The 17,569-nt window shown below is 36.1% G+C and overlaps 1 protein-coding gene across 2 annotated transcripts in view; it reads left to right on the top strand.

The window, feature by feature from the left end:
- The window catches only part of RICTOR (RPTOR independent companion of MTOR complex 2), a 77,302-nt gene that overhangs the window by 8,308 nt on the left and 51,425 nt on the right, over positions 1-17,569 (top strand). For both annotated transcript variants that reach the window (XM_039709847.1, XM_039709846.1), the window contains exon 3: positions 11,783-11,880. In XM_039709847.1, the coding sequence (XP_039565781.1) occupies positions 11,783-11,880 (98 nt within the window). The remainder of the gene's footprint in view (positions 1-11,782; positions 11,881-17,569) is intronic.

Raw genomic sequence — 17,569 nt, 5'->3', positions numbered from 1 at the left:
GATGCTGTCTAAAGGAACTCGCCCTTCGTCATAAATGATAGTCAACAAGGAAGCTGTGTCAACCATCTCCTGTCCGTAAAATATGCATCACTTGCCCAAGCTGATGACCTTTATCTGTACTTTACCAGTTACCTAGCAATCTCAGAAGTTTTACCCTAGAAACATAGAAGAGACGCTTAACTTCAGGTACAGTTACTTTTCTTTAAAGTGGGAAGAAGTGAAATAGCCATATTAAAATTGCAGTTTTCCTACTCTTAATATCCATACAAACTCTGACACTGCAGAAAGGAGCAATGCTCAAGAGCTTTACAGGACAGCTTAAGAAGAGATGCTGAAATGACAACTGACTTTGGGGAATGTACTGAAAAATCAGACAAGTTTTTCTTAATTTTTACACTAACAGAAACTCGTTCTGAGATTTCTTTTTCAAAACAGTAAATGGCACAAGTCTACTTTTAATACTAACTACCATCTTGCAACTAAGACAAGAATATGTGTCTTGAGGCTTAGATGACTACACAAAATATCAGGTAAAGTAAGAAGTTTGCTTTTCTTTGGAAGTGATTTACGTGCATGTAGGCAGATACTTGCACAATAGTGCAGGCGAATTCGCACACTGAGCAGTGTTCCTGTGAATAGGTCTGATGCAGAAGAGTCGGTATAGAGACACAACAGTGCTACGGAAGTGCTGGCTGGTATTTGTCAACATTTTAACTGGAGCACTTGTAACTGTGACAATAAAATGTATCTGTTCTAGTTTAAGAGTTTGTAATGTTGGTATATTTGTATATGTTGCAGAATTTTTTTTTTTCATTTGCCTATCATCTGGTGTGGTGATGGAGATTTTGGAAGCAAAACTTCTGAACGTGATTAGTAAAAGGTGTATTCATCAAATCTTTGCATCTGATGTAAAGGAGGAACACTGGTAAAGATGCATAAGTGAGAAAATGTAGTAAAAAAACCCTCAAACCAAACACAAAACCCAATCCCAAAAAGCAAACAAAAAATACTTGCAGTAATATTTTTTAGTTATGTTACTGAATTTTACTAGCACATACTTGAAACCCTTCTAGCTGTCACTAGTGGCTTGCATAAGTTTGCGTAAATAAATATGAGAAAATCTCTTCACCTGAATTCTGCCTGAACAGCAATAGCCTTTGAATCAATGTTGTTCATTAAAAAATTAATCTGAGTGATAGCCTTTATGAACATTTTCTTAAAAGGGGAGATTTTTCCCCCCAGATTTACTGGTTTTGTTCTTCCCTAGACTTTTCTAAGCTCATTCTAGTTCATCTGCTGTCTACTGCTATGGGTTTGGGTAGATCTGAAAATTCATTCAGCTGACTGCTCCTGCAACATTTCAGAAACACAGTTTTTAGTTTATTATTTATTTTCTTGTTTAGTAGAATTGTGTTAAATTGTTTGAAATGCAAAATGAAAGTTTTTAATTCTGTTTCAGTTGGAAAATGGTAAGAAAACATAATTTCATGCTGTTTGTAAATTATACTTTCAGTAACCATTTAAGTCCAAGGGAGGAAAAAGGGTGGCAAAATGGTAAAGATTACTTACTTGCCATCTTTGAAATGACTCCTGTGAGTTAGCAGTTGTTTGGCCGAAATTAAGTACATCTCTGTGCCCTTTTTGCATAAGTATTCATTTTGAAATGAACTACTTCTGTTGCTTTGAGACTACAGATTGATTGGTAGGAGATATTTATGCTAAGAGTTAAGGTGTTTAAAGCAAATCAATATGGTCTTGACTTATGGAAAAATACACAGTAACTGTAAGAGTAACAAGGAATAATTTAATGAATCTCTTAATGTTAAGGTGCATGATGAACAACATAGGGATTTTGTTTGGGTTTTTTTAGCTGCATAGAAGATTGGTTTCCTGCTTGAAGTGTACATAGACTATAAATAAATACATATATTTAAAAATAATTACTTGGAGGACTGTCAAGAACAGCTGTTGCCTAGAAATTACTTATTTAAAAACAAATTATTAAATCTGTAAGTAATCTTATTCCTTTGTTACCTCCTTAGCATCAGTGAAGTCAGAATTCAGTTTGAGCAACCTCATATCTAGAGAATTTAGAATGTGTTCATCTCCTTCTTTATGCAAACCATATGTGTGTGTCATGGGTAGACTTCTGGGTTTTTTCATGAAGTACAAAAAAATGAAATAGAAAAAATCTTGCTGTTTCTATAAGTGTGGCATTTGCAGCTCAGTTTTTAGCTTAGCTACTTCAGCTGGATAGGTTTTACTAAGTTGACATTGACCAATAGATTAGGTGTCTTCTATCTTCAGAGAATTGTATTTAGGTCTTGTGAAATCTATAAATATGACTGACACTTCCTGTCCCTTTTCAGGAGAAAGAGTAGAAGTCTTGAATGGTCACAGCAGTGTGACTATATTACTCGTGTGATGCAAGGACATGTCCTATTCCTTAATGTGAAGGAATGAAGCCTTCAAATATCATCAGTCAGCACTGTTTGGAAATCTTCTGGTTATATAGCATTTTAGGATGGGGAAATTAGCGCATGACATTTGCTGCAGTTTAAATGTTTTCCTGCTTCTCTTGGTGCTGTTTGTGAATTACTTGTAGTTTCTAGTTATGCCACTGTATTAAGGTTTGAATTTGACTATGTTACTACTTTGGTGTTTCCATGTCATGCAAGTCACCCTTCATGTCTTGATTGGCAAACTAGGTGATCCTACATCTGCTAATGTTGATAGACTTCTTACATAATGCCCTGTGTAACAGGATATTTCTGGAGACAGTGGCTACTTCTGACAACTTTGAGTTTATTGATAAGAGCCCTGTAACATTTATGCTTTCAGGTTCTTGATTATATTGAAATGATGCAGAGAAGAATCAGAACACTAATTGAGAAAATAGTTTCAGAATAAGATCATATTTCAGTTTGATAATATTTAGAGAAATATGTGATCAAAATTCTCTTGGGTGGTTTTGAAAGCAGATTTGCCTGGTCCACTCTCCAAATACTGTTTGCAAGATGTCAGAAAGGCACAGATTTTGTTAAAACAGCTTAAAATTACGACCATCCTGATGTTTCTGCTTCTAGGAGTGGTGGCAGAAAAGAAGAAAATGCATTGGAGGAACTGAAGATAATTTTCTAAACCATTACAATAAACTTATATTCACCATTCAGATTCATTGCTGATATTTTGGGAAGTATCAATTTGATTTGTGTACCGACATAAGAAATTTTGTAAATCTGGGAAAGGCTTTTACTGGCTCTTGACCATAAGAACAGTTGTACTGGGTCACTCCAACCTTGGCAGTAGTTTACAATTGTTACAGAGAAGAGAGCAGAACAACAGGGCAAACAAATGCGTAGTCACACAGTTATGGAATGTTCCCCAGCCTCCAGGATTTTGACCCTCTTGTGTTTTTTGTCTCCTTTATTTTTTCTTTTTCTTTTAAACATCTGAGTTTTTGAAAGTTTAAGGAAGTTCTTCCTGAATTTAACTGTATTCCAGAATAATTTATATTTGATTGTTATTAAGCGATCATGATAAAAATTTCAAAAGAAAAGATTGGTTTTAGTCATGATAATATGCAATATTTATAGTTGTGTATCTTGTAGTGCAGAGAGATGACATTCTGTTGGGATTTTTTTGAGGGGTAAGAGGTGGGGGAATTGGGAATAAGTTTGTAATTCACAAAGATATGTATCAAGACTTATTGCTGTGATTCTTGTCATGAACATCATGTCTTCCTGGAAGCTGAGGATGTAACTGTAAATTTAAATGGAGGACTAAATAGATATTTTCTCTCTATGAATAGACAAGGTTTTTTTAAGAGTTGCTTTTTTAATATGCCTTGGTACCTTACATAGTCTTAACTAATACTATTTAATACTATTCTCATAATTGGTCTTGAGGAAGTTTATGCAGGATTCTAGATTTTGTGTAAAGAACGGTTTGTTTATCAGAAACTGTATGTAATTAATTGTCAAGTCAGCCTTGTAGTAGTTATCTTTTGGAATGGTCCTTCAGTTTTCTCTTTCTATCCTGGGAAAGCTTTTAACGTTTCATTTATGAAACCCATTTTTTAGAAGTTTTAGCAGTAAAGCAATGCCCTTTACAAAGCTGCCATACAAGATCACACATTGGGAATAATTAACATAATTCCTAGGTGAGGATGTAAGAATGGCTTTTTTACAGGTGTAATCTCAGTGTCTTGGTTAGAATTAATATTATAAGACCATATTTTGGAAAGTGGTTCATTTTGCAGCTGCTCTTCAAGCTGACTGGAACACCAAACTGCTTATTTCCTGACACCTATTTACACTATCTATGCACATCTGCAGAAGAAAAATCTGTACAATCACAGTAGGCATTTAATTTTACTTAATGTTTTCACAAGCACATATGTGCCAAAGTAATCCTGCTTTCCTGTTTATCTGAAGTTCTCTAGATTCCTATATCCTACCTTGAATACGCTGTCTTTTCCACTGATGTCTAGTTCGTAGGTATTTTTGTATATGAGCTTTTTACCAGAGTGATGTATGCCGAGGAATAGTTTTGAGACTTTCTTTGCTGACTGCCATGAAAGAGAGGATGTGTACTTTTTTCCATATTAGTGAGCCAGTTTCATATATTCATAGCTTTCTTAAGCAATCTTTCTTAAGCAAGAGGGAAAATAGTCTCAGTTCTTAGTTTTTGTTTGCTTTCTGTTTTCACATACATGAGTTACTGGAACTTACCTATATTCAAAATAAAGTGGTCTTTGTATGGTTCCCCATGAAAGCTATGGGAATCAAACTAAATAAAGGTGCATTCTGCTGAAATTGCACTTAGTACTTTTTAAGGGGTTACTCTCAATGATAAGACTTGATATGCGTATGAATTTTTTTAATCAAAAATTTTCAAGTCTTATTTGGCAAAACTTACAGTATGAAGTATTTATGGCTCGAAGTGTGATAGCAGAGTTTTAACTATGATCACAGAGGATATCTGTCTGGCTTACTATTCACTACAATTTTCACCGTAACTATGTTAATGTGATACTAGAAACAGACAGGATATTTTGGATTTACACTATAAATTGCGATATACCTTCAGTCTAAACATATATTACTGTGTTTTTTTAAAACCACACATTGAGTGCAAAGTATTCGTGCACTAATTTTTTAGAATCTGGCAAAGTAGAGTTGATGTGTTAATAAAAATAATACAAGAGTGATTGTTTCGCAGTTTGTTTTTTTTATGTAGCTTTCTCATCTTTCATATTCTCAGGTTTTCTGTGCAGTTTCCACCTTTTGAATTAAATTTAAATTAAAAATACTTTAATATCAAGAAGATTACATAAGTAATTTATACATAAGTAATAAGTAATCCTGATTTTTTTTTCTGCAACAAGTTGATAATGGTAGAATATGACTTATTGTTGAAGCTCATTTTGTTATTAAAGGTCTTGATTAAAATGTGTTTTAGAAGGCTGATTACTTATCATATACTCTTACATAGGCACCTCCAAGTAACTGATTTCTTATGTTTCACTGCTTTTAATAACTGATAACTCATTTCAGGGGAAGTGGAGAACAGTGCATTAATGTTTCTAGTTGGTGTATTTCACTCCACTTCCTTCATTTTGGCAGCATGTACTTTAACGAGCTAAGAACAGCTTAACAATATGCAATTGGATGGCATTTACACTTCAAAAATATCTAGTAATTGTAGAGGTGTATAGGAGGTTCACCAGAATAATCCATTATCCAATCGTTACTATGATTCTTTCTGTAAGAGGAAGATAACCTCTCGTGTATGTCAATGGGGAGATGATTGACTGTAGTGAAATACAACTTCCTTCTTTAAAGGAAGTATTTAGAAGTATTTAATCTTTTATTTCACTTTTTGGCCTTGTGATTCTAGTAGGTGTGACATCAGTCTCTCACTTTAGAGTTACTGAATATATACATTGGCTACTGTCTACAGTACTGTGTACTGTTTTAGCACCTACCAAGTGGTGCATGTAATACACACTCCTCAGTTTAACTCATGCCTGACTTCAGAGTTACTGAATTATTTGTGTGCTAAAGCCTGTCATTCTTTTTTTTTCCTTTTTCATTCACATGTGCATAGCAGAACAGTGAATTGGCATGCTTCTAGCATACTGAATTTGGTCAAACAATGCTGCTAAATCTGTTAGGCAAAAGGAGTTGTCACTTATGCTAATATAGCTATTGCTGGTCCTGTTTCATCCCTGCATTAGATGGAGCCTGGCTGTTTTGTGTAGCTGGACTTCTGTCATGTTCTTTCTCTCTGGAGAATGGGATCTGTCAGAATGCATCATGGTTCTCACTGGGGAAAAACAATGTCATGGTCCTGAAGGGGTGAAAAAATGAGTCAAGCCTTAAAAGGTCATGAGAGTTTAAAAACAAACAACACAACATTGAAGATTTTTGGTATACAGCATCTGTGAATTACTTTTAGGCATAGAGAATCATGGAGGTTTTGAGGCTGGAGTTTTAAAAAATCACCAGCTTTGCTCTGTGCTAAAGATTATAATTTTAAGTACACGGTGTTAGTGCAAAGAATTGTGAGTGAGATATTCTGTTTAGTATAACAGAAGTAAACAGAACAACCACTGCTACTTCAAAGTTTTTGCTTTTTTGTCCAACAAAAAGCAGACTGAGAGAAAATGAGAATATTGATGAGCAAGCTAAGCTGTTGCTGCAGGACACAAGTGGGCTGATTTGCAATTTTTTTATGTATCAACAAGTTTTTGGATGACATTTGAGCAAAGTGGCTTTGTGTACAATAATTGCGACAACTTGCAAGTTGTAAAGTCCAGGTCAAAAAAACCCCAAAAACGGTGACTTCTTTCTACTGGGTTTCATGTGGAACAGGTATGTCTTGCTTCCACCCCTCTACCTGGAAATGGCTCAGTGGCACAGCCAGTTCTGAGTGGGTTTTGTAAGAATTTAGTATTCAGTTTGAGTCAGTAACTCAGTAGAGAACTAACATAGTCAGAAGAACAAGAAAAGGATTCTACTGAGATACTTGGCAGGATAATTTTATTGTGAATTGGAAGATGGGTGCTGAAGCAGTGTAAAGGAGAAAGGTGCATTATATAGTGGGACAGGACAGGGAAGGTAAGTAAAGGAAGAGGTTGCGCTTCTTTTGGCCGAAGAAAGCTGGAAGATCAGTTTAGTCATTTTGCACAGCTCCACCCTCAGAAGCACCATGGGAAGGAATGTGAAGATATTTGGTTGTTGCTGTATGCCAGCTGGAGATTGTAGAATTGTTTTGGTTGATCGTTGAGTTCAGCCATAAACCTGACATTGCCAAGTTCATCACTGAACTGTGTTCCTAAGTGCCACATCTGTGCATCTTTTATTACCTCCAAGGGTGGTGACTCAACTACTTCCCCAGGCAACTTGTTTCCAGTGCTTGACAGTGCTTTGGGTGAAAAAATTTCTCCCAATAAAAGTCAGTGTATCAGTAATAAATGCGGTGAGTAAGGAAAGAAAAGACTTTTGAGGGGATCTTAAAATAATAAGTGGCTTGTCTGCTCTTTTTTTTTTTTTTTTTTCATTTTAGGTGCAAAACATGCGTAGCTAGAGAGTAAGAGCTAAGAAATCTCTACAGCAGTGATATGAACTGGAGTCCTTACAACAACACATACAACACCGATGAGGGCAGTGGGCTAGAGCATGGTGCTAATAGCACCAGGGTTTTGAGTTCAGTCCTTGTATGAGCCATCTACCTAAGAGTTAGAGTCAGTGATTCCTGTGGGTCCCTTCCAGTTTAGAATATTCTGTGAATCTGTGAAACAGCAACAACAGCCCCTTCCTCTCCCTCTACAACCCTCCCACCAAAACAAAACAAAAACAAAAAAAGAAACAAACCCAAAAAAACACCAGAAACAAAAAACCCATCCCCAACAAACTGAAACAAGCAGAAAACCAAACAACAAAAAAAAGTCTTTGTCAAGGCCAAGATGAACTGTTAACCTTGACAGTTGAAATGAAATCTTAAGGCTGTGATATTTCATCGGAAAAATCAGTCTGTGACTTTGCGCTGTGCTTTTTGTTATTTCTGCATTACGCGGCGTTTTATAGTGCCTTTGTGAGATTTTGTGACAGGTAGATAGTGCTGGATCTGATCTGTGATTACAGGAAAGCTACCTAGCTTAGTTTTTAGAATCCAGGATGTATTCAGTCTCTTTCCAAGTCCATTTCAATGTGAGGGGCAGACTAGCGAAGGACTGAATTGCCACTTAGGAAGTCACATTGATTTGTTCAAATTCATTTACATCTGTGACATGAAGTTTTCTTAGGCCTGTCTACATTCCTTACTGGCTGTACTTTTACTAAAATGAGTAATACTTTAGTTAGTAACATAAATTTTCTACTTCTTTGTAATGTATGATGCATTTTCAGGAGAAGGAAAAAGAAGATAACCAATTTTTCCATGAAGTTAGAATGTCACAGTTATTTTGTTAACTTTTTTATAGGATACTTTTTGTGAGAAGGTTCTTCTGAAGTTTAAAACAAGACTTCACCTGACAGTATTTGACCAAAAAAGCTTCTGTTATTTTAGTTCCTTCTGAGGTAATAAACTGTGAGAGGGTCTTTATTTCTCTACTGTTGTGTTTTTCTGTAGCAGTATTGGTTTTGATAGGATTGAAGAGTGACACAGCTAACTTGGTCTATTTATGTTATCAGTTCAGTAGTGGTAATGTCTGTCATGTTCTCAGTTTTCTCACAGTTTTGTAGCTTTTGCTCTGGAGTTCCTAGTTTGCTTCAAATTACTTACCTGATGATAAAGCTTCTGGGAAATACCTGTGTGCCCTGATAAGCTCCACAAACCTCTCTTTCCTCAGACTTTTCAGTCTCTAAAAATGAGTTTTTCCTCAACTGAAAGAGGACACAATGAGGAAAAAGTTGGTGTTTTTTATGCAAAAATAGAGTAAAATTGTTTTAGTAGACATTTTGTTTAGGCGTCCTTATTATACAGATCTGTCATTACTACAGAATTGTTATTATGGGAGATTGTAGTATTGTTGTGTTCTTATTTCTTCTCATCCAAACTGACTGCCTTTTTGCACAGGACAACTTGGGCACTTCTGAGTTAGTGCCAGCTTTATCAGATAGCTGAATGAGAATGTCCATTGCTATTGCACAAGAGGTTTTCTGGGCTGGTCTTGTGGTCTTTCCTGTCCACACAGAGTGCTTAGTTTTTGTAGGGGTTTATTGTGCATATGTAGCCATCTGCACTTTCAAAATCAAAACATACTTTCTGCCATTTTAGAAAGTTATGTTGCTTTAAAACTGCTCACCTGGGATCTTTCTTGTGGCATAACAGGGAATTCTACAGGTCCAAAAGTGTTATGAGCCAGGGAAGTTCATACATGTTACCCAAGGCAAGCCAAATCATAGATATGAGCCAGTGTGTATTGTCAAAGAAACTGGGTTATGAGGAAGCGATGTTCCTCTCCTGTTACGTTCTCTTGAAAGTAAGTTATGATATAAACTATTTGTAGTGCCATTAACTAATCCAAACTACTTGTTTTCAGTGAGCCCCATCCCTGAAAGTGTTCGAGGCCAGGTTAGGTGGGGCTCTGAGCAACCTGGTCTGGTGAAAAGATTCCCTGCCCACGGTGAGGGGGCCGGAACTAGGTGATCTTAAGATCCTTTCCAATCCAAGCCATTCCATGATTTTGTGTTATGCTGTTGCAAACCTCTTAAACTGAGTGAAGCCCTGGAAAAGCAAATTGTGCAGAGGAATCCTAAACCTGGTATAGATCCAGTAAGATTCTCCCTGTCTCTAATTTCTGTAAAAATGTAAAAGATTTTTTTTTTCTTTTTTCCTAGGGATGTGAAGAGGTCCATGCACATATTCCAATTTAATTTCAAAGTTATTAGATACCTGGTTTTACTGTGCATACTGCTGTGTAGCTGTGTCCATACTTGTGTATTTGATGGTTGACTTTGTGTATGCTGTGAGTAGATTTGTGGAAAAGGATCTTTCACATCAAGCTAGTGCTAATAGAAATTGATGCCTATGTTTAAGACTTACCTTGTCTTCCCAAAATCTCACTGATCGTTTCTTTGAAAATTACCAGAATTATATGGTGTGACAGTAGCATGTCTCTACATGTGCTAAAGTGTCATTATAAACCCCATAGTCGATGCAATTGCATACCTTACCCTTGAGTAGGAATCTAGCAGCTAATCAAGGTGGTGGCAGTTGATTTCATTGGCTGATAGACAAAATCTTCATTGATTACTGTGGGTTAACAGGTTTGCACACTTCAATTGGGGGTGCCTACCTTTAAGTGTCATGCTTATAAATAATGTCTTGATTCCTAGTGGTGATGCAAATGCAGGTCGTGTCTGTCCAAACACATTCTGGATATATCCTAGTAAGATTGCTACTTACGTTTGCTTTTCTAAACTTGTTTAAGTTTTTAAAGTACGGGAAGTGTTGTAAAAGCATGGTTTATAGAGAGGTAGTGAAGGTGATGCTTTCTTTACATCTCCAGTTCTTGATTTCCTTTCTATAATAAAATATACATAAACACACTTTTGCAAGTAACAGCAATGTAAAAAGCTCTGTATATGCCGCAAACTCAGCTGCAGCTGTTCCATTCTGTAGGAGGAGGCAAGTTTTTCTTACCAAACTTAGTGTGGGACATCACACACAGAAGCTCTCTTTTTACTGCTTACTAGATGTCAGGCTTGTAATAAAGACTTCATTTTATGTAATGCAGTTATTTCTTCTATTTGGTAATGTGTTACTTTCTATGGTTTGCATCTTCAGGATAGCCTTGGTTTTTCATTTTTTTCAAACTGCTGATACCTATTCTCAGTGTCTAATCTAAAACTCCATGAGAATCCTGCATCAATAGGTCCCTTTAAAACCTGCCCTGCCACACTTCCACCACATACAGAACTTACTGCAGTGAATGTTACAGCTCCCTGTGCAGCTCTCTGCGCCCAGCCTCACTCTGTGCAGCTTGTTCCACTCTGCCTCAATTCCAACCTTAATTCCAAAAGTGGGACAAGAGTGTCGCTTCTCATCACGGTACTCCTTCTCTGGTTTCTGACAGAATGCAGGGTCATCAGTTGGTGTGTGAGTAGTGGTTTCTGGGTGGCATTTTTTTGTTCATCTGTTTTTGCTGCGATGGTGGACCCTTAAGAAGAAAGAAGACAGCATTCTTAAGGTTTTTGTTTGCCTTGTAGTTCACTTACCATGTCGCTGGAAAGGCCTACCCTTCTATTTAAAGAATCATTGTAGAGAGCAGTTAATTTGGAGAGCAGAAAAGAGGTCTCATCTTTCCAAAATCCCACCAGCCCTTTGTCTGGAGGAGAAAAAAGGAGTAATGTGGGGTGCCAATAACACACTATATTTTAACTTCTGTTTTTGAGCTTACTTTATATTTAAGTTACAAGGGAATTAACAGTGAAGTTGTTGACTTACAAGATGTAAGGATTGGTATTCAGACACTAAATGGATTTCTTTGTTAACTGCAAATCTAAGATATTGATTAAAATCTTCTTTGAAGTAAGAGTGTCTCTCTTCCATGGCCTTTAGCATTTATTCTACAGAACTCAGATATGCATGGTTTTGGTCCCTAGCATAAATCAAATTGATGCCTCTTGGAGCAAAAGTGCTCTGTATCCCTAAGTGAGACCTGGAGAGTACCTGTTATATTTATGAAGCTGCATCTTGAATGCATGTTTAGATTTTTCTTCTTTTTATTTTTCTTTTACTGTATCTGCTAATACCCTCTTTTCTTTTGCAGACCCTTGTGATAACATGAGAGAGATTCTCCAAAATGTGGCCAAATTACAGGGCGTGTCAAATATGAGAAAACTAGGTCACTTGAATAATTTTACTAAGGTAAGAGCTCAAATAGTGTCATAGAACAAGTAATTGTGCAAGTAAAATGTTTCATATTTACTTAGTCAGACATTGGCTGGAATGTTAATGAAATTGCTTAATAATACAGAACAGTAATAATAGTAGTAGAACAGTACTTGAAGCCTGCATACTGTGGGAAAGGAAGGTAACAAATAAGGACAAGCAAATATGTGAATGCACAGTTATGCTGAAGTTTGCATATCTGTCCTGCTGGCTGAATTTTTGTAATATTTTAGTGCTTAGAAGATGGAAGTATCTCCCAATTAATGGGTTAAGTTGCATAACTCGAGCTAAAGATTTGGTTCCTGCTGTATAGAATTGAAATAAAAAATGTAAAATGCCATACTTTCTGAACGTAAACTGATTGAGTACAGTCAGAGGGGAGGACTGTATCAATGTACGTTATATGCAATGTTTTGAGTAGTAGTAGAATAGGAACTGTGACTTTCATTGCAGTTTCCATAGTGAAAAAGGTTTAAAGAGTCCATTTCTGCATTATGTCCTTGTTGGTGATTTTTGATGTGCTTCTTCCAAATCGCAGACCTGTGACAGGTACGCGCTGAAAATACAACAGATATATTGGAAGCTGTCACTGTGAGCTGATGAGGCAAGAATTAAAAACTTACTGCAGCATGAGGGTGTAAGCTGACAAAAGAAACTGTGGAAGATTTTCAGAAGGACAGCAAGCAGCATTTTTTGGGTAAAAGAGAAACCCAAAAGAGAAGCTGAGACGACTCATGGGAGGTGGTCAGGGAGTTGGGGAAAAAGTGTTCATTGTAGGATGGTGAGTGGTTGTGGTTGCACCAGTGTTCCATTTGTCAGTCCAAGGGAAACATGCGTTGCAGTCAGTGAGGCAGGAGACATTAAAGCTTCAGTGTGAATCCAGATTGATGGACTGATAGAGGGATGTAGTGTGTTGTACACCTTTCTGATAGAGATAGGGCAACACACCTGAAAATGACAACTCATTTCCTGTAATTGAGGATGGATCCTGCAACCAGTGGCAGCTAAGAAATAACATAGTAGCGGAGAATGTAAGGAACAAAGTACAGTTTAAACTATGCTTGCAGATAAGTTTGTTACAAAGAATTGAGTAAGGTCGCCAGGAGTCTATTTGACATTTTTGAGCCAATCTTTAGAGAAGGAGTGAATACTCAAGGGAAGGTGCAAGGAACCAGTTGATGAAGGACAAACATGCTTGATAACCTTTGAAATAGGCATCTTGGCTGTTAAAGAAGGCATTCCTTGTGAGATTGACCACTTCAGTGGTAATATGTGAGATTCACTTAACAGAAAAGTGAGTACTGAGGACAAAAGCACAATAATTTATCTTCTAATGCATTAATAGCAAATCTGTAAGTTTTAAATTTTCTGGATTGGTTCAGAACATGTGTAGGAACGTTCACTAAGAGGTTCATTCACTAAGAAGCTGAACTTCACACTGAGATCTCTTCTTTGTCCTATTGGCTTGTGTCTGTCAGATACCAGCCATCGACAGAATGCTGCTGTTTTCACTGGAATTCCAAAATGTGTTGCAAGAATGCCCTTTATTCTGCTAGAAAAGTTTGATGCATAGCTTGAAATCTGGAAACTTTGAAATGTGAATGCTTCAGAATTCTGTAGTTGTCTTAAAATTAAAGAGCTGAATTAGGTTTATAAATGCATGATTTGTAGTGAAAAGTCAATATTTGAACTAGGGATCTTAAAACAGGGTCAATTTTGCTATTGAAAATCAGATATAAAATCAGATTAAAATAATCTGTACCTTTGTTAAATTAATAAATATGTATATTGTAATAAAACATGAACCAAATATTCTTTTTACAAGATAGTTTTGAGATTGCATAATTCCATAATTGAATATTTGAAGATTATTTGGGTTTTTTGTTAAACTCAGTGTTGAAAACAAAAAATACTTATAGAAGTGTAAGTACAGTTTTCATAAATTGCACTGAAGACTGGCAGAAAATTACGAGTGTGTAAAGCAACTTAAATAAAATCAACTATGATGTTTGAGGACATAGACTGTAGTTCATAACTTGATTTTGATTCTAAATCAGAATCAAGGTGCATGAGGGAATCATACTACTTAATTTAATATTGAACACTTTTTCTTATATTCATCTCCCTGGAATGTTTTCTTTGTATAACTTAGTGCTTTGGTTTTAAAAAATCCTCCTATTTTTGTTTGACTTGTAAATGCAGTCATGAGAATGGAATAAAAGTTGCAAGTTGTACTGTATTGTCTGCCTTGTGGTTGGAACAATCCTGTGGTTTTCATTCCAGTGGTTAAAAGTGAAAGCCTGGAGCTTGGCAAGATGATTTTATTTCCTTTTTGCACTCTGTTCTTCTACGATGAGTTGGTATAGTCTCAGTTCCTCCTTTGTGAGACAGGAGTGTGAGTAAGATTGATATGCTAAGGGCTGAGGATGTTTGTATCCTGTCTTGGAATTGTAGTGAATATGAACTTGATTTGTTTAGAAATTGTTGCATTTTGTGGTCCATTTTTAAAGAGCTACTTGTTATCTGTGATATTTGTACTATGGACAGGGAAAGGATCTTTGAACATTTTTAATCGTGTGTTTCAGATAAAATAATATGGAACATCTAATAGTCTCCTGCTAGAAATATTTACTTGAAAGAAAACATCTGAACTAGTCTAAGCAGTTGCTCCCAAATAACCCCCCATTTTTCCTTCAAAGAGTATGCATCTTACTGTTTTAGTTCTTCAGTCAGGGAAAGCAAAATGTTTTTATCACATGGAAACAAGTAATGTAATTTACTCCAAATGTGGAGTTTCCTGACAAGGAATTGTGGTAGACACCAAGTTATGTATTATTTTCAGGATATCTGAGGTGTGTTATGTTCAGATTTCTTTACTTGAAACTGGACTGGATTTTTAAGGTGAGATCTGTTTCCCTCACCTCCCTTTTTTTAAGGAGCAGGAAGATAATAATTCTTTAAAATTGCTGAACTAGTACTGAACTAGATTTCAGGGTTTTATGTAGAAATTAAATACTTTAAATTTTCTTTAAAATAATGGTGATCAGAAGTCAACAGGAGTTGACTTAGAGTCTGCTAGTTCATCTGCAAGAATGAGATAGTGAAGCAAATGCTTTGTGTGAAGCTTGTGTGCTTAGGTCCTGTAACTCCTGTTTCATTGCTACTTCCCTTTAAGAGAAGTGTTAACTGGTCATGTTTGGGTTTCCACAGCACGCATTATTACTGGGTAAAGTATTCTTCATAGATATTTTATATTTTATATTTTACAAAAACTTGCATTTCATTTATCAAGTTTTAGCTAGTATTCATTAGTAGCTAAGTCATTAGTGTTCAAGTTCTTTGCCTTTTGTCTGCAGAACCTGAGTTTTTCTTGCTTGACAGGTGGTCTTAAGTTTTCTGTTCCAGGAAATTAGCATTCCCAGTCTGGTGATGCACTGGCTATAGAAAGGTATGTTCAGTTCTGAATTGCAGCAGCAGCAGACTTAGAAATTTTATGTGCTTTGAATGAGAGCACACTCCTCCTCTGCTTCTTGTCACCTAGTAAATGAGGCTGCAGTTTTATGGGCAAAAGCTTTTATGAAATACTGCCTCAATCTATATTCTTTTCAAGCCACTTTATTTAAGCTAACTTATATTCTGACCTGAAAACTGTTTGAGAATTTGACCTCCAGTAAATGGTCAATGACACTTTCAAATGTCACAGCAGTTCACAAGTTCGGTATATGCATTTAGCTCCCATAAGCTGTGTAGGATTATCCATCTTTAATTTATATGGCCGCCTACATAAGGCAAGCACCTTGAAGTTCCCCAGCTTCTGCTGGTTAGTACCAAAACATCATGGTTAGGTCTTTTGGGTTTTCCCCACCCCCATGCAAAACAGTATGATAAATCACTGAAAACCTGAAGAAACTGTACAATTGCATTTACCCAGTGGAATGTATCTTTGTGATTTGAAGTATTTATTTATAATCCTCTGTTATAGCAGGTTTAGCCCACTGGGAGCTTCTGAGAGATCTTTCATAACTTTGTAAAATTAAAAGGGTATTTTAATAACAAGCTGGAAAAGAAATCCACAGATACTGTATGAATTTACGTTTTTCTTTCAAAAAGAAAGGTACTTCTTAAAGGACAAAATCAAGCAATTCATTTTAGATATAAACTTAGGAATGGAACAGCATCTGTAATATAGTGATATGGAAAATTATGTTTACAATCTGTTTGAAACTAATTGTCATTATTTAAGGAAGCTTTGCTATTCTTCTCTAGCTGCTATTATGCTCTATCTGTTAGCTTTTGGCCATGCTGCTGACTTTCACTAGGATGATATGGATTGAGTGGCTTGGATATGGATATGGCAGTAGAGGCTTTCATGATTATGTCTCTGATTCATAGTCTGTCATTTTAGAGTCTCTTTGTCCTTTGCAAAACCCAGGTTATCTTAGACTGAATGTATTGCCTGACTGTAACATTCATCCAAGTAGATAAACCACTGACAAAATCTGAAATCTCACAATGATATAGCAGATAGGAACAGAATATGTTCTTGGAGACATTCAGCTGTGAATGGTTCCAGTGGGTGTTTCTCTTAACACTAGGATCCGCATAGTAGCCTTTGCTTAAATATTACCAGTGGTGGCTTAAACTGTATTTCCAAAGTTATAATGCAGTAGTTACATTCTGAATGCACAGAATAGTATAATATTTTTACCTTGTAATTGCTGTGGCTATTCTGCTAAATATAAATTGGAATGGTCTCAAATGTGCACTCCATTTGTGCATGTTGTTGACCTCCTATGGTTTTGTTGTTCTGAGCTACTGTTTCCAAGACATGTTGATATGTTACTCATATTGCTGTGACTCATCTGAGTAGTATGAAGAACTCATAGCTGACAGTAAACATGAAAAAAACTTTCAGTGTAAGTTAGTCACTGTCTGGCCTGGTGTACTTACCATTTTGTCCTAATATTTAATCTTACCCTCAGAGAGTCTTTGCTATGCTCAGTCACTGTGTATTTGATCACAAAATACTAATTTGCAGGTTTGATTCACAAAGTATACTCTGTTTGGTTTTGTTCATACCGATATAAAAATACATAAGATTTGTGTGTATTTAAAAAGGTATACTTTTTATAGGTAATATCTGTATATTGAAAATATAAATAGTATAAACATATAAATAATTTCATAATTCCAGGTATTATATGATAATCCATTGCCATTTTAATGAACAATGTCAATGTATAGCCAAAGATAGATTTCAGTATTCTGGTACTGCTTGCCTACTGAGTTACACTATCGTGGTATGTATGGTAATTGTTAAATCTTACAGTCAAACATATGACAGTAGCTTGACTTTGTCAGGAGTTCAGCCGTCTACAAATATCACTGCATTTGTGCCAGAATCATTGATCTACTTAATGTTGTTTGAAGGCAAAATGAGAAGAAAGCTATACTTTTTTAGTATATTTAAGGACAGACATTTATACCATAGCAAATGCCCAGGGAATTTGAACCAGCTGAAAAGAATCTGTTCATTATGCAGCAGCTTTCATGACTATTTTTTCCCCCTTTCAAACTTACAGAAATCCTTACCAACCAGTTTGTTTTCTCCTTTCCCTAGGTTAAATAAACCAAATGGCTCAGGCTTCATGGGTGGATTTTCTAC

The sequence above is a fragment of the Passer montanus genome, unplaced genomic scaffold (assembly GCF_014805655.1).
Source record: "Passer montanus isolate IOZ18808 unplaced genomic scaffold, ASM1480565v1 scaffold22, whole genome shotgun sequence".
Classification (NCBI taxonomy): Eukaryota; Metazoa; Chordata; class Aves; order Passeriformes; family Passeridae; genus Passer; species Passer montanus.
This window is presented reverse-complemented; position numbering and strand designations above follow the sequence as displayed.